At 41.5% G+C, this 22640-nt stretch overlaps 1 protein-coding gene across 5 annotated transcripts in view; it reads left to right on the top strand.

The window, feature by feature from the left end:
* Positions 1-2797: 2797 nt before the first annotated feature.
* The window catches only part of plcb3 (phospholipase C, beta 3 (phosphatidylinositol-specific)), a 53459-nt gene continuing 33616 nt past the window's right edge, over positions 2798-22640 (top strand). For 3 of the 5 annotated variants that reach the window (XM_034223009.1, XM_034222934.1, XM_034222902.1), the window contains exons 1-2: positions 2798-3483; positions 18258-18344. In XM_034223009.1, the coding sequence (XP_034078900.1) occupies positions 3385-3483; positions 18258-18344 (186 nt within the window). In that variant the 5' untranslated portion in view covers positions 2798-3384. The remainder of the gene's footprint in view (positions 3484-18257; positions 18345-22640) is intronic. The other 2 variants (XM_034223165.1, XM_034223081.1) reach the window with 2 other exon arrangements.

The following is a 22640-nucleotide window of genomic DNA, read 5'->3' as shown; positions in this document are numbered from 1 at the left end:
CATGCAAATCCATTGATAGAAAGTACAGATTCTCCACAGTGAAGTGAAAACGTTGACATGATGGTGGTTGCTAGAAACTCAGAGAATCACCAACGTCATAAGGGTTCATACTCTGGGGATCATGGATAGTGTACCACATTTCATTGCAAACTATGCTTAGTGGTGAAGAAATGTTACTTCAAAATGTCTCTTGGTTGTTCAAGAAGAGTAGTAAGAATATCAGATATTAGAAAAGGCCAGGAGTTCTTTTCATTGTAGCCATCTTTATTTGACAGGTCCCTGTTATAGGAACTATTTAGTGGACTGACTGACAAATATGAAAACTACATATAAAATGACAAACTTCTAATATGGACACAGTTATTGTACATTATATCCGGTTACACAGCACTTTTTTCAGAGCAGAGCCGAAGTAACCTCACCAAAAACATATTTCTGGGTACAGTCAGAAAACCACTGAAAGTAGAAAAATGAAAATGAAACTGAGTAGGGACGAAAAGTGAAAAACATCCTGCTCGTCTGAGTGTACTTTTTCTTACAGAGTGCAAAATGTTCCTTATTCTATGTTTATTCAGATGAGTACACTGTCAGATAATCCAAACTGAGCTGGACACCTGTTGGAATGAGTAGCAGTAAATGAGAAAAACCCAGAAGAGGAAGAGAAAGACTACGAAATAGAGACCTTAAGAGGGAATCGAATGGTAAAAAGGGAGAAAGAAGGGTGAGGGGAGCTGTCTATTGACACCACAGGTGCCTGCACTTCAAATGCAGCGAAAAAAGAAGTTCATTTGTGTGTATGAGACAGGAGAGATACTGTGTGTGCATGTATTTTATTATGCACGCAGAGAAACACAATACCCCTGCTTATGCATGTGTTCTGTGCTGTTGAAAGAATGCATTTGCATGTGTCCACCTTTTATTCGTTTGTTGTCATTTGAGAGGTTGTGTGTGTGTGTGTGTGTGTGTGTGTGTGTGTGTGTGTGTGTGTGTGTGTGTGTGTGTGTGTGTGTGTGTGTGTGTGTGTGTGTGTGTGTGTGTGTGGTGGTTCAGATTAATCAACAAGTCTAACCTGGACTCAGTTACGGCTCGGATTTAGGCGCACGCAGCTCAGGTACACACACACACACACACACACACACACACACACACACACACACACACACACACACACACACACACACACACACACACACACACACACACACACACACACACACACACACACACACACACACACACACACACACAATCTGTCTAGCTGCTGAATTGTTAAACAATGTGTCTCCTGCTGGATGCGTGCACCTCCTCAGGGTCATGTAACTATGACACCAGCTCTTTCTAGACACGGATATGCAATTTTCATTCCATGATAGATTAATATCGGATGATTCCTGTGGATTTTCTTTGAATTTCCTCTTCCTCGCTGTGGTTTTGGTCAAGTAGAAACACCAGGCAGTCAGTCAGCAGGCAGCTGCATAGCAGACATTCCTGCCGAGTGTAGTTAGGGAGTTGGAGAATGGCAACGTTGGCCAAAAAATCTGTTAGGGTTTTTTTTTTTTGAGAACTTGTAATGTTGCCTGGCAGTGGGATTTGGACGGGTCGGACTGTAGCTGTGCCTTCCTTCTTGTTCACACGCTTCTTTAAAACATGAGATGCTGCAACTGATCAGGAAGAGGAAAGTTACCTGGTGACTTCCAGCGGCTTCAATTACCTCCCTCCAAAATCCACCCACAACTATTTCCTATTCATTTGATGCAGATAATACTATTGTTTAAAAATGACCTCCATGTGTTTTTCCAATATGCAGTTCCATGATTTAATAATATCATTGGTTGCATGAGTAATCCGTATCAGTCAACAGCAAGATGAATGATTTAAAGCAGAGTTATTTATATTATTAAAACTTTAAATCCTGTAGACAGTAAGCAGGAAATGACTCTATTTCTACAGGCATGTTTTGGGGTCTTTGTACCAGTTTTATTTATCCTTTTTTGAATTGCCAGTATTTGACATCTCACGTTTCTAATAACTAACAAATTGAGAGTTTACCTGCAGCATATTAAGGAGCTTTAAGAGTGATTTAATCTTGAATTGACCCTTAAATAGCAAGTAGTAGCTTTACACTTAGCGAACAGACATGACACTGATACTGATACTGATCTTTTAAAAAACAGCATTGTTTCCTTGTTCCCCGTCGTCGAAGGCCTAACATAGAAACTATCTTAAAGAAAACAAAGAACTGCTTACACTTTATTTTAGATGCTTAGATGCCTGGAGATGTGAATGGATCTAGTTATATGTGATGTATACTCTTACAATAAACTTAGATTATTTTCAGGCCTATTATTTTTCTGTAATCCTGCTGTCAAACAAAGTGCAGATAATTTAAATTGAAAGGTTTAATGAAAGACATTTGAGAGTTGCATTGTGGGACATGTAGGGTTTTTGGAGCTAGGGACCAAACGTCAGGATATATGCCTTTGCTAATTTCGACTATCTTCTTTTAATCTGATTGAAAATCTGAAAATTGTACACATTTTATGGAAGTACAATACTAAATTCCCAGAGAACACCTTTCAATTGCAATTTTTTTTGATATTTCAGTAGTAATGAAGTGAAAATTAAACGTGTGCAAACATTAAGCAAATAGAAAGTGAAAATCATTATCATGCAATTGTCATGTTCATGTTAGTATATTCATACTGTACATTTTAGGAGACAGGAACTTGGATTAAAACACACCCCTTTTTTACTTAAATTGTGACTCCCCCCCTCTCTCATTCCTCATTCACTCGGTGCTATCTGACGCTGTCCTCTCTCTCCTCTTCGGAATCTTCCCTTTTTCCACAGAAAACATGCAGGGAGGAGAGGAGGAGGAGAAAAGAAGAAACTCGTCGGAGGCGACAAGAGAGAGAGGAAGCAGAGAAAGTTAGAGGAGCGAGAGGAGAGGGGTCGAGCAGATGGGAGGAAGGAAGGAAAGGATCTCTCTGCGGGCTCAAGTGCGCGATTAAAGGATTGTGCGTAAATAAACAAATGAATCAAAGCCTATAATACAATTTTTTTTAAAAAAGGGGGAGTTGTATGCGCGCCACCGCGTTGCGTGGACGCGGACAAGACAGCGCGCTGAAACAAGTCCTGTGTGTTCTCTCTGGATTTTACTCCTCATGTTCCTCAAAGTCTCGCTGCTGTGTAGTAACTTTTTAGTTTGAAAATCTCCCCCCCCTCACCCCCCCCCCCCTCGTCCTGTCGGTTCACTCTCTCCCCGGAAAAGAAGCTCCGGGGTGGAAGTTGGAGGAAGGAAGCGCGGTTTTTTGTTCCTTCCGAGGAGTCCAGCTCGCTTTAGCCGGGGTTTAGGCGTTGGCAACCGGCAGGGAATACCTTGCCATGGCCGGGGCCAAGCCGGGAGTCCACGCGCTGCAACTCAAGCCCATGTCCGTCCACGAAGCACTGAAGAAGGGGGGGAAGTTCATCAAATGGGACGAGGTGAGACATGAAATGTTTGTTTTCCTCAAAGTTTAATACACGTGTCGCCTCGCGAGTGAAACAAAACATGTTTCTCAGTCAAGAAGGGCGACTAAAAAATGACAAGAGACAGACACCGTGAGACATGACAGCTTTTTGACAGAATGCACACTGTTGTGAAGTGGCCACGAGACTGGTGCGTGTGTGTGCGCGCGCGTGAGTATTTGGAGTGCAGGTGTGCCTCATAAACAAAAAAAAACCTATACACCTTTATATGTATGAGTGTGTTTTAATCAGATATTGTAGTAGAAAACTCCTCTGTAGTTGCCAGCTGTCTGTTGTGTTGAATTGTTGTCAAGCCGGTTTTTCTCGGGCTCATGTTCAGTTCAGACGCCCTCATGCATCCTCCTTTCCCCTCCTGTGTCCTTCTCTTTCTGCACTCCCCCCTTATCCGCAGGGGATAAGAGGAGAAAGCACCTGCCTGTAGAAGTTACCTCCATTTGAGAGTGCACCTAGAGCTCTGAAATGTCCCCTTTTTTAAAAAATGTTCCATGTGTGTTCTGTTTTTGTTTTCCATGAGTCTCTAAATCACGTCATTAGAAGTTTTCTTTATTTGTCCGGCTCTATTTTTCCTTAGTTCTGTAGCAGCTTTTCTGGCAGTCCTAACATGTGCCTGCCCTGCACCGTGTCATTGACCATAATAATTTGTCTGTGTGTGGGTTTTCTGATACAGACTGCAGGGCCATTCTGCAATCGTCTCTGTAAAGAAAGTGTGTGTGTGTCAATGATTAACTAAGTTGTAGCCCTAGTGTCTTCCAACAGTGGCATGCAGGAGTGTGTGGTTTGTCGTCCAAATGTATTTATTAGGCTAAAACCTCTTGATATGTAACCTTTCACCTTCACATATAATTATCAAAATGGCAACATTTCATCAGACAAACCACTTGCATTAAACAAAAATTACGACCACAATTTGGCCAGAAATAGATATGTAGGTTTTAACAGTGAGCTTCGTTCAGCAGTTCATCTCAAAGGAAGAAGACTGGGCGTGTTTAAACATACCAGGTTATGAAATAAATGCAATTTATTCTAATCTGCTGGCAAAAGTGTCCAATTGCTGAGCTCCAGCACGGGAACGCATGGTGGAAAATCAAGTGTGTTTATTGCGCTTCCTTATCAATAAATACGTGTCACTGTACTAAATTGTGCCGTGTGATGTTTAATTCAGCTTATATCTCATAAATAAAGCAGTGTATATTTGATCCCGTCCATGCCACACAAACTGTAACTTATGAATGTGTGTGATTGTGCGTGGATCCTCAAATATTAATCAGTTAAAGTGAAACGTCCAAAAAGGTTGTTATCAAAGGTGTTGTCATAGAAGGTCAGGTGTGGTGTATCATGCACACACGCAAAACAAAGTATGTATTAAAAACGTACTTTTTTTGAAAAAAATCAACTCTTGATAAAAACACCCTCATATATGACCGTTTTCATGCTTTCTTCCTTTTTATATCTTATCAAAGGGAATATATTTGGGTTTTGAAATTATAAAATAGGACATTTAAAAAAATACTTTGGATTTTAAGAAAACATTTTTTTGTTGGCTAAAAGAGTTAACTGGAAATAAATGACAGATAAATTGAGACTAAAAATAATAGTGAGCCCTAAAACCCAGCTATCAGCAACAGAGCGCGACACACACCGTCATGATGACGTGATGTGTGTAATGTGTGTCTGGCTTCAAAATAAGGGTCTTGCATACCACGTCCTTTTGATTCCCTTTCTCTCTCTTTCTTACACACACTGACTCTCTCTCATTGGGAATTCCCAGGAAATGGTTATGCTGGTGATAAAGTGTGGGAACACTCCAAAACATAAGCATGTTTTCTCCCTGTGTGTCTTTACCCCATTGAAATCAACATCTGAATTATGGAAAATATTTAGTTTTGGAGACGACACATCTGGGAGAGGAGGGATGTGGCTGAGATGAGAGAGAAGGAGAAATTAGAACTGTCAGTTTTCCAAAATAATTAAATCAAACAGGAATGCTTTGTATTCGAAGCCAAATGTCCTTATGTTTTGTCCCAGAAGGATTTTTTTTTCAGATTTTCAACCGAACGCATCATGTAAAAATAAAATCGGAAATTCTGTATTGGATCACTCCGAAGTTGCTCCATCACACTTAAGCATACCATAGTCTCAAACATGAGAACTTTTAAGAACTTATTGTTGTTATATGTATATTGTATGAACTCTTATTTCATCTGGAAGTCTCTTGAGATGTCCATCTGTTTTATGAGAGAGACCTGCCAGAAACAGCGGTGCAGTGCTAACAGATTCACATGAAAATTGATTTACAACTTTCTCACACAGCAACGGCATAGAGTATATTATTATAGGGCCCGCGGGGCATAAAGGAGAGAGTTAACTATTAAACGCAGTCGAAATAGTCGCTAAACTTTTTCTTAATATGCCTGGTGTGAAGGCAGTGTTTCTGAATCATGTAAGTTATTCCAAAACCAAGGTACTTTTTTTACAAGTTCAGAACACTCTGGGGGGGAATCATAAGGGCATCCATATCAAGCTAAGCGTGACTCAATCTAAACAAAAAGAAATCACCCCAACTGTGCTGCAGGAATAATAAAACCACAGGGAGATTAATTCATTAATGTTATTATTTGAGAGGTGTTGATTACTTGGACATATTATAAATCTAATAAAACGTAGTGTGGCGGTGCACATGGTTTATTTTAGCGTCTGTCTGTGCTTTAACAGGGAAGTTGACCAATGGGCCACTGTCCAAACAACTTGGTGTTCTCCTTTAAGGACTTAGCAAAGTGAGAAAAGAACGAGGACACACATACAGAGAAAGTGCCCGAGGGCAGTGCCGTTTGTTTATATGAAAACCCCACTTTTGACCCCATCCCTCACATTTCACCCCCTTCCTCATCACCGTGTCCTCCCTCCTATTACTTCTTCATCTTCTGTCTCTTTTCATTACATCTCTTTTTCCTTCTTCACTTTTCAATCCTGCACTGATCTGTCGCTGAGCTGCTGCTGTAGGCCATCATGACACACATGCAGGGGGGGAGGAGGGGGGGAGGAATGCACTACAAACTGACCGTCTTTCTTCAGTGTTTCAGCGTGTGTGCTCACATGTGTGTGGCTGTTTTGTTCTGGGTGTGTGTCTCACTTTGAATGACTTCCTGTTCGAGCTTGTTTTAAGGCTCCAGAGCCAAACCGTTTTCCTTCCCTCTCTCCTTCTCCCCCCCCCCTGCTGCGTCTCCGCCCTCTGCTGCCCAGCCGCAATTCAATTTAGATGAACTCCAACTGGAATTCAGTTAAAATTCCTTCCAAACAACCAATTAAACACGAAGAGACAGACAGATTGTCTACAGAGCAGCTCTGCTCTCTGTCAGAGTGGAGGGCACACAAGTCAAAATAATCTTCTTTACACCTTGCAGAGTTTTCAGCATTTGTTCAGCTGGATTATATTTTCACCTGTGTTCAAATACACTTCCACCATGCAACTTCCCTGTACATAATGTGCATTTGCATGCTTTCAAATATGCACTCAATAGGCACCCTTTGCAAAAGAAGAATTTGTCGCGTGACCCGCGTCACAAACACTCGTTTATTCTTCTTTGTTCAGAACCACATGGGAAAAGTGCAGTTTTTTGGATTTGATTTGTTTATGTTCACATGGCACAAATAAAAGCGAACCACGGCTTACAAAGCTTATATCACATGGAATCAATAGTAGCTCATTAGTTCGACAATAGTTTTGTGACAGTTTTGGCTCCAGCTCAAAATGCCTGTAACTTGAGCGAAGCATGATGCACCATAAGATGTTACATTTTGAAGCTGTTTCCTGCTAATTGTTTGGGGTTGTTCAGTCCGACCGCACCTCAGTTCACTGAGAGGAGCGCAGAGCGATAATCTTGGCAGCAGTTGAGGACAGTAAAGACATGTTAATGCTGCTGTTGTCCTCAGTGTTTATCATTACTCTGTTGCCAAACCAAACGGAGTGCAGACGCTCATCCTCCATTCACAAATGTCCTGACCTGGCATTTTTTAGATCTAATGTTTTCACCATCCACATCTAGTTTGAAGATACTCTTAAAAGCCCTCGTGCTGCATTTTGAGTGATCCACGCACAACAGTGTTATTTTCATAATCCGTAACTGTATCAACTTGAAACATTGGAAACGGAAAAACCTGAACAGGCAGAACGCAATTAGCATTGTCAGAAAGACTTGGCTAGAATAAATGAACTGAAATGCTTAATGTGATTGACTGAAACTAGACTAAAATTCTACGGCGTTCTGGGACTAAAATCTGACTTAAATGCCCCGTATTCAACTAAAACATGAAAAACAGGATTAGGTTTAATAAATATGGACACAGGACTAAAAATTAGTGAAAATCATAGCTGACTTTAAATCATTTATTCCTATAATTAGTTGAAATTAACCAAATATGTAGTAAATTGTGGTTTGGATGATCGTCGGTGAGTCAAAGACTTAATTGAATGTGTGCCAAGCTATGCTACGAACGCTTCTTCAGGTATTAAAAACAGTCGATTTATGGAAATGTATGTTTGTTTTCTAACTGAGACCAAGACCAACCCCACTCTTATGTCTCTTATGTTAAGGAGGCGTGTGGTGCAGTGGGTTGTGCGTTTGTGTTGGGATCAGGTGGTCACAGGTTCAAACCCCACTGCAGTCAGTATGTTGTTGTGTCCCTGAGACACTTCACCCCAAATTGCTCATGGGGATTGTCCACAGTATTGAGTATGTGAGTCGCTTTGGATAAAAGCGTCTAAGTAACATGTAATGTAATGTCTGTATGGTAAACATGAAGTGGCAGCCAGTTAGCGTAGCTTAGCATAAAGCACTAGTTAAAGGCTCTGTTCTAAAGCAAACTCACACCCAGATTCCTTAGATTCATAGAGTAATTATTAGGTTGAATCAGTCCCTGCAAACATTACAACTATTCACTTAAAAAAACACCAGCTGTTTCCGTTCTTTATGCTTTTAATCTTAACAATGTGGTTACAATCTTCTGATGTAACACTCAAAGCCAATTAGAGGACTTCTGCTCGTTTGAGGGCGCCATTGTTGACCTCAGAGCCAGTTTAATGTTTCCTGGAAATCCTTTCAATGGTGACCTATGTTTTAGCTAATTATTATTTTCTTTTTCTTGGCATAGTTTATTTTCCTGTTGTTCTAAGACTAAGATATTGCAGGCCTGTAGTGCTGCGAGGAAGATGTGGATGTTTACTTTTCTTTTGATTCTAACCCGTTTTTCAAACTCTCACCCTGGTATAGATTCTTCCTGTACGCTTTCTTCCTCGTCATGTTGGGACTTGCTGTGCAGCATTTTTTATCGTCTTGTTTTTTTCTTCCTGTTTGGCTTTTTGGTTTCTTAGTTATACTGTAACGCCATGGAATGTTTTTATGATGCCACAGCCCTGATAAAAAGCAGCCTTGAACAATCATTGCCCTCCTTAAAAAAGATAAATAAGAAGGATATTTTCCAAAGCGACCCTGCAGAGTGGTGAAAGTCATAACACAAGTCCAGATGGATTTATAGCTGCTTGGAAAGCATTTTACCTGAGATGTGGCAGCCAATATGTCATACCATATGAAAATGTCTATTTTGGAAGCAAATCTCTCCTGTAAGCAGAGGTGCTTTGTCATCGTGACCATATGGGAAAACACAATGGGCTCCAACTCTGTGTATCAGTATCAGAAAGTCTTGGTTTAGCAGCAGATAGACGATTGGAAGCCATTATGAGTGAGTGAAGGGGTGAATGTTTAGGAAACGCAGGCTTGTGTGAAGGTCTGACAGCGTGCCGAGAAACGCTGCTGACATCCTGACAGAGGGGTGAGAAGCGAGGATGGATGTACGGATGGGGGGAGAGGTGGAAGGTCAACCACAGCCACATGTGAAGTGTGGGACCGCTCCATCTCTCTGCTCTCACTCGTGTTCCTGGATCTTATATGTGAACTCTTCCCCATTCTTTCTTCTTTCTCTTCCTCCTTCTACTGGTTTCGGTTAGATTCTTTATTATTCCTTGAGTTTTGTTTCCCCCTCTGTGCTCGTCTTCAGTTTGGATCTCTGTCTGGTCTTTTTTAATTTAACCCTACTTGGGTTAAAAGGATGGTGTGGATGTTTGAAGGATCAAAAGTTAGTTAAATGGTCCTCAACATATACAATTGTAGGCATGTAATGGGTGGTTTTGAATGAGGCCAGAGTAGATAATAACAAAGATAACAAGAAAAACAAGAAATTACATCAAATAAATGGTTAAAGTTATTCAGCAGTGCATGCGTTATTTTTGGTTCTTTTATAATCAGTAAGATAGGGGTCTTTTTTTGGCTTATGACAGTACATTTTTGTTAAATCTACATTTTCAATGCATTTTACGTTTACTTAATGTGCTAACACAACTTTCTTAAAGCGTTTTCATTTGTTCGCAAGCTTTTTTCAGAACATTTTATTCAAATTATACTTTGAAAAGGAACTAAATCTGCCATTTAAGTGTCCCCAATGTTAATGGCACACATGGAAGTAGGGTTATATGTATATGTGATTTATTTTGTATGGTAGATTATAGTTGGAGAAACACCAGCAGGAAGCTACGCTATGTACTGTTGTTGGTGAAGGCAGCAACAACAATAAACTTCTAATTTCTGACTACGTTTTTGAACTAGTTCAGATTGTGCGTAACCCGACCCACATCCCCTGTGCTCTCTCACACCACCTCAGCTGTGACGAGGACTCTGGTGCAGAGAATTTGATCCTCCTAATGGGGGGGGGGGGGGGGAATCCGGAATAAAATCTTGCCACTTTATTTAACTCGGTGCAACCTGTATACACTGGGGTATTGTTCGGTAGTTAGAACATGGCACTAGCACTGGCGGGGTTAGCGGTTCATTTCCTGAGTGGATGTTGGATCAGATGAAGGTTAAATGACCCCTGCGGAGAAATTAGGTGTTACAGCAGCTATGAGAGCACTGAGGGCCGATTCACAAAATATATTGCGCAGTGCAATCCCATAAAGAAATAATGAGTTTATTTCTTTATACACTGGACGTATTGAAAATGGTGTTGGTTGGTTGATTTCTCATGAACAATTTCTGCAAAGATACTTTGTTTTCTGTGTCATAAAATCAATCTGATATGAGCAAATATTTGCATATTACCCAATTTCCATATGTGCAAATGGCAGTGGAGCAGAAAAACTGCATTTGTTTGACAGTGCAGTTAGAGTTGTATCTCACCCCTTGCAAAGTTTTGAGCAAAACATGATTTATTCAGTCTTATTTGTGCAGGTTTAGCAGCTACAAAAGCCACGCAATCCTTTTGTGAATTTGCGGCTCTCAGTCCTAGCGTCCCCTCAAATACCAGACACGTTTACGCTTGCAGTATTAATGCTGTTTTGATACACTGAACAAAAATATAAATGCAACACTTTTGTTTTTGCTCCCATTTTTCATGAGATGAACTCAAAGATCTAAAACATTTTCTATATACACAAAATAACCATTTCTCTCAAATATTGTTCACAAATCTGAAAAAATCTGTGATAGTGAGCACTTCTCCTTTGCTGAGATAATCCATCCCACCTCACAGGTGTGGCATATCAAGATGCTGATTAGACAGCATGATTATTGCACAGGTGTGCCTTAGGCTGGCCACAATAAAAGGCCACTCTAAATGTTCAGTTTTATCACACAGCACAATGCCACAGATGTCGCAAGTTTTGAGGGAGCGTGCAATTGGCATTTTGACTGCAGGAATGTCCACCAGAGCTGTTGCCCGTGAATTGAATGTTCATTTCTCTACCATAAGCCGTCTCCAAAGGCGTTTAGAGAATTTGGCAGTACATCCAACCGGCCTCACAACCGCAACCACACCAGCCCAGGACCTCCACATCCAGCATGTTCACCTCCAAGATCGTCTGAGACCAGCCACTCGGACAGCTGCTGCAACAATCGGTTTGCATAACCAAAGCATTTCTGCACAAACTGTCAGAAACCGTCTCAGGGAAGCTCATCTGCATGCTCGTCGTCCTCATCGGGGTCTCGACCTGACTCCGGTTCGTCGCCGTAACCGACTTGAGTGGGCAAATGCTCACATTCGATGGCGTCTGGCACGTTGGAGAGGTGTTCTCTTCACGGATGAATCCCGGTTTTCACTGTTCAGGGCAGATGGCAGACAGCGTGTGTGGCGTCGTGTGGGTGAGCGGTTTTCTGATGTCAATGTTGTGAATCGAGTGGCCCATGGTGGTGGTGGGGTTATGGTATGGGCAGGCGTATGTTATGGACGACGAACACAGGTGCATTGTATTGATGGCATTGTGAATGCACAGAGATACCGTGACGAGATCCTGAGGCCCATTGTTGTGCCATTCATCCACGACCATCACCTCATGTTGCAGCATGATAATGCACGGCCCCATGTTGCAAGGATCTGTACACAATTCCTGGAGGCTGAAAACATCCCAGTTCTTGCATGGCCAGCATACTCACCGGACATGTCACCCATTGAGCATGTTTGGGATGCTCTGGATCGGCGTATACGACGGCGTGTTCCAGTTCCTGCCAATATCCAGCAACTTCGCTCAGCCATTGAAGAGGAGTGGACCAACATTCCACAGGCCACAATCAACAACCTGATCAACTCTATGCGAAGGAGATGTGTTGCACTGCGTGAGGCAAATGGTGGTCACACCAGATACTGACTGGTTTTCGGACCCCCCCAGACCCCCCCAATAAAGCAAAACTGCACGTTTCAGAGTGGCCTTTTATTGTGGCCAGCCTAAGCCACACCTGTGCAATAATCATGCTGTCTAATCAGCATCTTGATATGCCACACCTGTGAGGTGGGATGGATTATCTCGGCAAAGGAGATACAGATCACAGATTTTTTCAGATTTGTGAACAATATTTGAGAGAAATAGTTATTTTGTGTATATAGAAAATGTTTTAAATCTTTGAGTTCATCTCGTGAAAAATGGGAGCAAAAACAAAAGTGTTGCATTTATATTTTTGTTCAGTGTAAATACATCTACTACATGCTATCTAGCGATCTACTAAACATTAACTCTCCTGACCTTCTTTCTGTTTTATATTCTATAGCTTGGCCTCCCTCTTTCTCGCCTCTCTGGAGTCCAAAGGTTACCTACTGTCATCAACTTTTACCATGTTGCCAAAGCAGCAGCTCAAACACACTAAGTGCACACTGGCCCTGTTTCTCACTCCACTCCTGCAAACTGTCGCTACACACAGCACACACACCACACAACACACCACACACCACACACCCCCCCCCCCCGAGGAGGGGGCCTAACACGGACAGACGGCAGCTAATGAGCCCCTCTTGAAAAATCACAACCTATTAACTTAGAGCATACACATGTAGAAAAACACACATGGCTCTCTTCCTACACGCTGACCTCGCTGTAAATTAATGTGTGTGTGTTGTATAATGTGAGTCAGGAGAAAGCCTAACTGATAAAAAAAAGTGGCTGCTCCAAGTGCACCTTTGGTCTGCTCTCTCTGTGTGTGTGTGTGTGTGGTGTGTGTGTGTGTGTTGTGTGTGTGTGTGTGGTGTGTGGTGTGTGGTGTGTGTGTGTGTGTGTGTGTGTGTGTGTGTGTGTGTGTGTGTGTGTGTGTGTGTGTGTGTGTGTGTGTGTGTGTGTGTGTGTGTGTGTGTGTGTGTGTGTGTGTGTGTGTGTGTGTGTGTGTGTGTGTGTGTGTGTGTGTGTGTGTGTGTGTGTGTGTGTGGTGTGTGTGTGTGTGTGTGTGTGTGTGTGTGTGTGTGTGTGTGTGTGTGTGTGTGTGTGTGTTGTGTGTGTGTGTGTGTGTGTGTGTGTGTGTTGTGTGTGTGTGTTGTGTTGTGTGTGTGTGTGTGTTGTGTGTGTGTGTGTGTGTGTGTGTGTCAAAGGGTCAGGGCATCCGGAGAAAGAGACGTGGCATTAAATGAATTAGGGAGGGCATACAAAGTCAAAGTGTTGGGGAGAGGGTGAACTGGAGGATGATTGACATGCATAGAGAAAGAAAAACATGAAAGGAAGGAAATGAGGCGAGACTTCAGAAGGTTTCTACATATGGCCATTAATTAGGGAGAGGGTGAGTTTTAATTATAACCCTACCACCCCCTCTCAGCACCACAGGGTGCATGTTTATGGTAAACAAGGTGCGTGTGTCAACGGCATGAAGTAATAATTTAGGTTTCTGACATCTCCCTTATTTCCATCTGGAAACCACAGTGACCCTTTGAGTTCTAAAACGTTTACAAGAGTGGCTGTAATAAACCCAAACAAGAAAAAATGACTAGTACAATAAACAACGGCTATTTCCATTCTGAAATACCTGTTGATTACTTCCTATTAATGTATATACAAGGGTTTGTAATGCTGTTATAATTTAGTTTAAGAAAGTAATAATAATAAATTGTATTTGTAAAGCACCTTTCATTGCTAAAAGCAACCCTAAAGTGCTGCAGGAGGTGTAAAAAACAAACAAAAGAAACAAACTCAAATCAAAAGCTTTTTTTAAAAGAAAGGTTTTTAGGCCTTTCTTGAAGGCGTCAGTCCTCAGGTGGTCTGGGAGGGAATTCCACAGGTAAGGAGCCGCTGCACAGAAAGCCCGATCCCCCTTTGTGCGGAGTTTGGTCCTGGGGGGGCGAAGCAGATGGTTTGTTGTGGAACGGAGGTTGCGTGTGGAGGTTTGTGATGAGAGTAGTTCTTTGAGGTATGGAGGAGCATTCCCGTGGATGCACTGATGAGTCAGTAATGCAATCTTGTATTTGATCCTGAATGAGACAGGAAGCCAGTGGAGGCAATAGATGACGGGTTTGATGTGGTTGTACTTTCTCACCCTCATCAGGATCCTAGCGGTACTGTTCTGTATGTATTGGAGCTTCTGAAGGCTCCCGCTAGGAGTCCCGATGCGGAGAGCGTTGCAATAGTCAAGCCTTGAGGAAAGGAAGGCATGGACCAGTTGTTCAGCATCTGGCAGGGAGAGTGTAGGACGGAGTTTTGCAATGTTCCTGAGGTGGTAGAAGGAGGTTTTGCACAGGTCTTTGATGTGGGTGTCAAAGGTCAGATGTCGGTCAAATCATACACCCAGGTTGGTAACTGATGTGAAGAGGGGTACGTTTTGGCCAGAAAAGGTGATGACGAAAGTCTTAAGTATTGTATTTGCGTTCCAAAGCAGTACATTAACTTTTAAGTTTATAAATGTATTTTGTAATCTAACAACGGACATGTTTATGAAGCTATTATTAACACATTATAATGTTAAGCATATTTTAAGGACTTACCTTTTAACTAATGCATACTACAATGACCTTGACATTTCATTTCATTTGGACACTTAATTGATGCTAAGACTAACCAAATGAAAGAATCAAGCTAGGAAATGTGTGAACATGAAAAGGTTGAAAGACTCCATATAGAAAGAGATAAAAGACAGAGTGAACAGAAATGCGCGTCATGGCGAACGGCAGCACTAAAGAGTGTTGTGTGTGTGTGTGTGTGTGTGTGTGTGTGTGTGTGTGTGTGTGTGTGTGTGTGTGTGTGTGTGTGTGTGTGTGTGTGTGTGTGTGTGTGTGTGTGTGTGTGTGTGTGTGTGTGTGTGTGTGTGTGTGTGTGTGTGTGTGTGTGTGTGTTGTGTGTGTGTGTGTGTGTGTGTGTGTGTGTGTGTGTGTGTGTGTTGTGTGTGTGTGTGTGTGTGTTGTGTGTGTGTGTGTGGGGGGCCTGCAGGGAATATGCAGCTGTTGAAATATAATGTCACATCAGCCTATAGATCACATTTCCATACATGTGTGTATCTATACTGCAAAGTGTGAATTGTCAAGAGAAGAATGAAATAGTGACAGGGTAAAGAGAGGGTTTCATAACTGCAGCATCACCACAGCTACCATAACACATGATTTACTGTATAGGGCTGAACCTAATGTCTCAAGCTTCTATTAAGGCTTTCAAATGTCTGTCGTTATATTTTATGATGAACAGATGACGTTTATGATGTTATTGTGGGTCTATAAATGTAATTGATGGTGCTGTTAGTTAATACAGGTGTGTTTCTCCCTTTGTGTGCAGTGAGCTGCAGAGCCAACTGTTCTTTTGTTCTGACAATCTTCCTCATCAAGTATGAATGGAAGCTGGATATTTGGATAGATAAAACATGGATTTTGCTCTGAGATTATTAGACATTTGAATCATAACCCAGGAACAATCCTACCTCAGTCTACCAATGTTATAATAATGCATAATAATGCAGTTCAGATAAACCATATCAAAACACAATGAATGCATTTATAAAAGCATTCAAATGTCAACCAAAACAATACAACATTCTTTTGTTGTTTACCAGCAGCAGCAAACATTCTCATTTGCCTCCATCCCCCAAGATGCATTTTTGATTTGCAAACAATTTGCATTGAAAGCACAGTTTGATCTACTAATATAAACAGGATGTGTCAATCAGTTGTAATCATGTTCTGCTCTGCCTTGACACTAAATCCCCAGTTGAAGAGAGCATCTGACATCAGGTCGCAGCCTAATCTGACATCAGGTCGCAGCCTACTCTGACATCAGGTCACAGCCTACTCTGACATCAGGTCGCAGCCTAATCTGACATCAGGTCGCAGCCTAATCTGACATCAGGTCGCAGCCTAATCTGACATCAGGTCGCAGCCTACTCTGACATCAGGTCACAGCCTACTCTGACATCAGGTCGCAGCCTAATCTGACATCAGGTCGCAGCCTAATCTGACATCAGGTCACAGCCTACTCTGACATCAGGTCGCAGCCTAATCTGACATCAGGTCGCAGCCTAATCTGACATCAGGTCGCAGCCTAATCTGACATCAGGTCGCAGCCTACTCTGACATCAGGTCGCAGCCTAATCTGACATCAGGTCGCAGCCTAATCTGACATCAGGTCGCAGCCTAATCTGACATCAGGTCGCAGCCTAATCTGACATCAGGTCGCAGCCTACTCTGACATCAGGTCGCAGCCTAATCTGACATCAAGTCGCAGCCTAATCTGACATCAGGTCACAGCCTAATCGCAGCGAGTGATTTACAGCTCCGACGTGGCTTCACATCACAAACCCACTGGGATTCATATAAAAGCCCAGAAAGACAGCTGGCAAATTTCCAACTGGTTTTAAAAAAACGTTTAATCCACTGTAGCTAATTAAGGTCTCGTGATGTTGAGGGATTTCTTCTACTCCCTCTAAAATGTTGGTTTATTTCTTTCACCCTTCACCATTTTCTCCCATATTTCTCTCTCTCAAACCTCCTCCTCCTTATCCAAATCCACACATCTTCCTCTCCTGCTAACTCTTTCTCCGTAAGCCAACTGCGGAGCCTAAACTCAAGGTATGTTTGGCTTGAAATGCACTAAAAAATGTCCATTTCCTGGGGGAAAAACATAACAAATATATATATATAACTTTAGGTAGCTACACATATTCGCTTCCTTGTGGAGAGATGGATTAGAAGCATGATTTTAAGTGAGCGTAAAGACATCTTATAATTCCTTTTTTAAATCATTTCTATTGTTTAAAGCTTTTTTTCTGCTTACCAATGTTTATTCCCCCATACAAGGCGAGCCTGATTATTGTGAGTATACATGATTGAAATAGTCATTTATTGAACTATAAAGTGATATGTATTATTGGATAATTTGCTTGTCATAAGTAGAGTATCTCTTTGTATCAATGGATTGATGTTCTATCTCATTAAGAAATACCTTTTATGTGGCTATCAGTTTGTGTCGTGCGTTTTTAAAATCTTGCTGCATTCCCTCTGATATTCGGTGTCATTGGGAAGGTTTTGGGCAGATCTTCCCCTGATGAAGATGAAGATGATGATATTGATGTTTGTAATGCCATATGTGCACATGAGTCATCTGTCACTGTAATAACAAACAATCTAGATCATCATCGCTGTTTCCCAGGATGTCTGGACGTTATGTTTGTCTGCTGGACCGGAGTACGAGCGCTTACCACTGTAATTACAGAGCCAGTAGCTGCGTGTGTGTGTGTGTATGTGTGTGAGTATATGTATGACCACATAATGATGATGCTAATGACATGTTGATGAAGGCTCCTGTGCCATCATTATACTGCACATGAATGAGACGGCCAAACCGTTGTTTGCATCATCTAAACAGCTGTTCATTATCAGTCAGTTCATTATCTTTTGTTACCTCTTGTTTCTTATGTATTTTTGCATATCAAAATATAGTATAAAGTCATATCGTTTCAGGTCTATTGTTAAGACAACTATATTACTTTTTAAATGTAATGGTATACAAGATTACGTTAGTGCTCAATATATGTGGCTAGGATTTGGAAAACATCATTTGAAACCTGTTTTGGGTTAAATATTGTAACGTTGTATAAATGACGTACTTCATATTGCTTGTCAGTTAAAATAACCCAACTGTGACTTTGGCTTTCACAAAGGTTATTATTTCAGCTATACCTTTTTAAATAACTTAATACACATAATATGGCTGCACTGATCATCTATATCCCTGTTTTTGTCTTTGTGCGCCATGTTTCCAGGCATCAGCGAAGACTTTGAAGTCTTTACAGCCAATAGAATGTATGGCTGAATGAATTGAGATAAGACACCGGTTGTAATAACCCTGTACCCATCTGCTTCTAAACATGGACCTCACTTAACTTCTAATTGTGTTTGAAGAAGAAACGGATGTTATTTTTTGTCCCACTAACTTCTCTACGTCTGCTCTTGTATAGGAGCCAAACAGCGGCCCCCCCACCCTGGTGACCCTGAAAGTTGACCCCGATGGATTCTTCCTCTACTGGACTGGAGGCTCCAACCTGGTGAGACACTCTTTACTCCACCACAGCTGTTCTAAGGAATAGCTACCAGCTTCTTTGTGGATTTTTAAATTGAGTACACTTTTGAATGCAGGACTTTTTCTTGTAACAGAGTATTTTTACACCATAGTATTGCTACTTTTACTTAAGTAAAGGTCTGAGTACTTCTTCCATCACTGCAGTTTGTTCTCAAGGTGCATCGCATTCACAAAAACAGACGTGATGGAATACTAAAGGTCCATTCTACAGCAGACCACAATGGGTTTTTGATGCACCAACGCAAATGGACAATACACTTTTGATTTGTTTCCTTGAGCTCCACATAGCTCCTTCTTCCTCCTGCCATTTAGTTTATCTTTTCTTCGATTCTTCCTCCTCGTCTTCAGTGTCTCATTGTCTCTCATTGTGGTTTTATCCAGTCCATTAGTTCAGCCAAATTGGCTTTCATCAATTTGTCCCGGCCTTGTTTGCCTCCTCTCCCCTCTCTTCCTCCGTCTCCCCCCGATGTCTTTGTGGTCTTCATCCTTTTAGTCCTCCATCTCTTTCCCTCAATCTCTGTTTCCCAATACCCCCCCCCCCCCCCCCCCGCATGTCTTTGGTGGCTGCGCTTAAGCCATTAGTTTGGTAATATTGGATTTTAGCCATTTGTTGACATGATTAGCCAGATGTAGTAGACAGTGCGTCAGCAGGATGTAGGGTTTGAGATTCTGATTACGGTTGTGCAGTGTAGAAGAATAACATATTTTTTTGTTTTAATCATCTTCCATGTCTTTGTTACGTCTTCCTCTGTCTCCTCTCCACCTTTTAACGGTAGACATACAGGTGAATAGTGCACATTTAACAGATGTCACTATCCCCCTTCGATTAATTACATTAGCCCACATTTGTTATGAAATATACATTTTCTTTAATGTTTAATTATTCAAATAAGACACTATCTTATTTGAATCTATGAAACAAATATAGATACAGTTTAAAATGAACATCTTAATGTGTATTTCAGATGTTTATTTCTAAAATGAAAATAGGCCAAATTCTCAAAATGGCTATTTGTACATTCTGTGAAACCTCTTCATGTGTATCAAATGATATTTCAGGACAGCTTAATTTACTCCCCCATCCCTCCACCCACTTCTCTCTCTATGTTTTTCGACTTTTCTCTCACACACACACAAACCAGTGTCCCTCTTTTTATTTCTAGCTGCCTATTTATCCTTAAGGCATGTACGGAATGACCTGTTGATAGCTAATATTACCACTGTGTTGTGTCTGCTTGTTTGGGTGTGTGTGATCGTGTGTGTACTCATGTGTGTGTGTGTACATGATCTGGGCCAGAGCACACATCATGCTGTCTGTCTGCACGTGTGTCCGCATGTGTCCTTGCATTCACATAACACACAGGGGCTTTAAATACTCAGTGTGTGTGTGTGTGTGTGTGTGTGTGTGTGTGTGTGTGTGTGTGTGTGTGTGTGTGTGTGTGTGTGTGTGTGTGTGTGTGTGTGTGTGTGTGTGTGTGTGTGTGTGTGTGTGTGTGTGTGTGTGTGTGTGTGTGTGTGTGTGTGTGTGTGTGTGTGTGTGTGTGTTGTGTGTGTGTGTGTGTGTGTGTGTGTGTGTGTGTGTGTGTGTGGTGTGTGTGTGTGTGTGTGTGTGTGTGTGGTGTGTGTGTGTGTGTGTGTGTGTGTGTGTGTGTGTGTTGTGTGTGTAAGGTGTGTGTACGTGTTGTGTGTGTAGTGTGTTGTGTGTGTTTGTGTGTGTGTTGTGTGTGGGGTGTGTGTGGTGATTGCGATCATAGGCCATTTGTCGCCTGCGGTGCAGCGGTGGACACTGTTTCAGCAAGCGTCATTAAGTCTTTACATCGTGAAGATGAAATCTCTGCACACAACGAGAGCAAGCCGTTCATTGAAGACACACAACTGGAGTTTGTTAGAAGTCACTTCAGCTGTGGAGAAGCTACAAGTTGGAACACAGATTCAGAAAAGACGACTGCATATACAGTACTGTGTAGATGTCACTTAAAGTAAAGAGATAGGCAAACCCTGCCTGGTTCTGTTGGTTAGTCGGACTCATGCGTGCTGTCTTGGTCCTATTTTTATTGGCAGTAACACTTTTATAGGGAATTCAAGTTCCAAACATAAAATGTCACCAATGACCCCAGTCCTATGAGTCACCTGCCTGAAGCGATAATGCTCATAGAATCACTAAAGTAACATCTAAAACCCTGTTTTATAGACTTGCTTTCATGTGAAGTTGTGTTATTTGTTCTTTCCTTTCCAATTATCTTTTTTTCCCACGACTCTCCTAGTTGGGACATTTGGGAATGTGGCAACATTGCTAAAATGAAGTCAGGTTGGGACATGAACACACAGGGTGAAAGAGCCAGTTTCAGACAAAAGACGACAAGACAAAGTTGAAAGATGAGATTTTCATTGTTAACATCCATAACAATGACCTCAAATGTTGACCGAACTAAAAAACTGTCCCATTAAATGATGGATTATCTTTAGATTAACAAAGATATGTAACACGAGTTGGTTTCAGTGTTACATAAACAAAAAGAGAAAATAGCTATAGACAGACATGAACCAGAATTCTCAATCCCATGTGAGCACGATTACTGAAACTGTCACACTATTGTCAGATTTAATCTTAAAACAACAACAACTTCTGACTCAACGGCCTCTTCTTCCCTGGGAATGTGAGGATGAAGCGGAGCCAACTCATCTGCCTCATGTGCCGCAGTGTTTGGCTTTTCTTTCCTTACTTACTTAGTCCTTTTCATCTTTGTTAATGTTGGCATCACTGAGCTGGACTGTGGCTCTATTCTTGCTTCAGTAGCGGGAATGCGGCTCGCTGTTGGCCACAAGTCTGAAATCTGTCTCAAAACATTCAGACCACCAGGGCCAATGAGAGAGAAAGGTGGGTATTTAGACATGTAGAAAACAGTCAGCCAGTGACATAATGTCATAATGGTAGCTGGTTTTTAATGTCCAAAGTTGGATGTTGCAGCTGCTAAGATGTTTTTTTTTCAGTCACATCTGTGGTGTCTTTACACCTTCCAGAAATCACTCCGTTGCACGGTGGCTTCTGTCTACTTTTCTGAGCATTAAGTTTCTTCAATGACGCAGGTTAAATCTGGCTCACAAAATCTGGACGGTAGAAATGATACCGTGCTCCTTCTCTTACCTCCTTTTGGTCGAATGAACTTTCTCTCTCTGTTGTCTGAGGTTAAATCACCACCTCAGAAATAAAGACAAGGGCCGTGGCTTTACAGAAGTCCTATTTCAGTGAAACTTTAAATCAGCTCCCCTGGAGATTTTGAACCAGAGCTAGAAAGAAAGAGGACACGGCAACACAGATATCTAGCTATTATTAATCGGCTAATACGCTTTACACAGATGACTAGGGCATTCTGGATGGAACCCATTTCTCTGAATAGAGGGACCCAAAATATTTGATCTCCAGTGCAGTTTGTTATTTTTGATGCTCTGCTTTTCATTTCACTTTGGATGTCAAGTTGTTCAGCTAAAGACGCTGCTTTTGGGTAAGGGTTATTCCCATATGGAGGTGATGAAGATGTTTTGTGTCTGTTTTGCAGGAGTGCCAATGGTCAGGGAGAAACGTTTATTTTTAGAAAGCTCAACTCAGAAGTCCGAAAGTCTATAACCCAAAAACGTGTTCAATAACTTTTTAACAATGCTCAACTTGAGATGAGAGGGTAGAAAGTATCTTTCTCTATCTTTTCGTTATCAAGGTGAGAAGGAGGAAGCAGTGACATTCCATTTTATTAGAACTTCCCGTCCACTCCCCTATGGATTTGAGTTTAAGGACCGGTAACCCTTTTTTTTTTTACAGCTCACTAATTACTAAGTATTTACCTCGTAAATAAAAGGTTGATTATACTACAATTAGGAAAGTGCCACTGTTTAAGAAGAAGGTACATACAAAGAAACCTCAGCTGAACTACTTTAATTCTATTTACCTAAGACTATGAAATAACAAATGATACGATAAGCCTGGTATCACCATGATAACAAACAAGTGCAGTTTCATTAAAAACATCTGTAAGGAGGTTGTAACCAGGTCACGTGTTCATATGTATACCAACCTGAACAGGTCAAAAGTACACACAACTTGTGTAACAGTTGAGAGTGTGTCCTTATATCTCAGCTGTAGTTTCACTTAATGATCTTCAGTAATAAGCAATTATTGTAACTAATAATTTAATTTAATTGACCATAGATGTACTTGGGACTGGAAAGTGAGCGGTTACCTGCTGCTATCTCATTCTCATAGTTTTGA

The sequence above is a fragment of the Gymnodraco acuticeps genome, unplaced genomic scaffold, assembly GCF_902827175.1.
Source record: "Gymnodraco acuticeps unplaced genomic scaffold, fGymAcu1.1, whole genome shotgun sequence".
Taxonomy (NCBI): domain Eukaryota; kingdom Metazoa; phylum Chordata; class Actinopteri; order Perciformes; family Bathydraconidae; genus Gymnodraco; species Gymnodraco acuticeps.
Note: the sequence above shows the minus strand (reverse complement) of the source record. Positions and strands in the feature narration are given on the sequence as shown.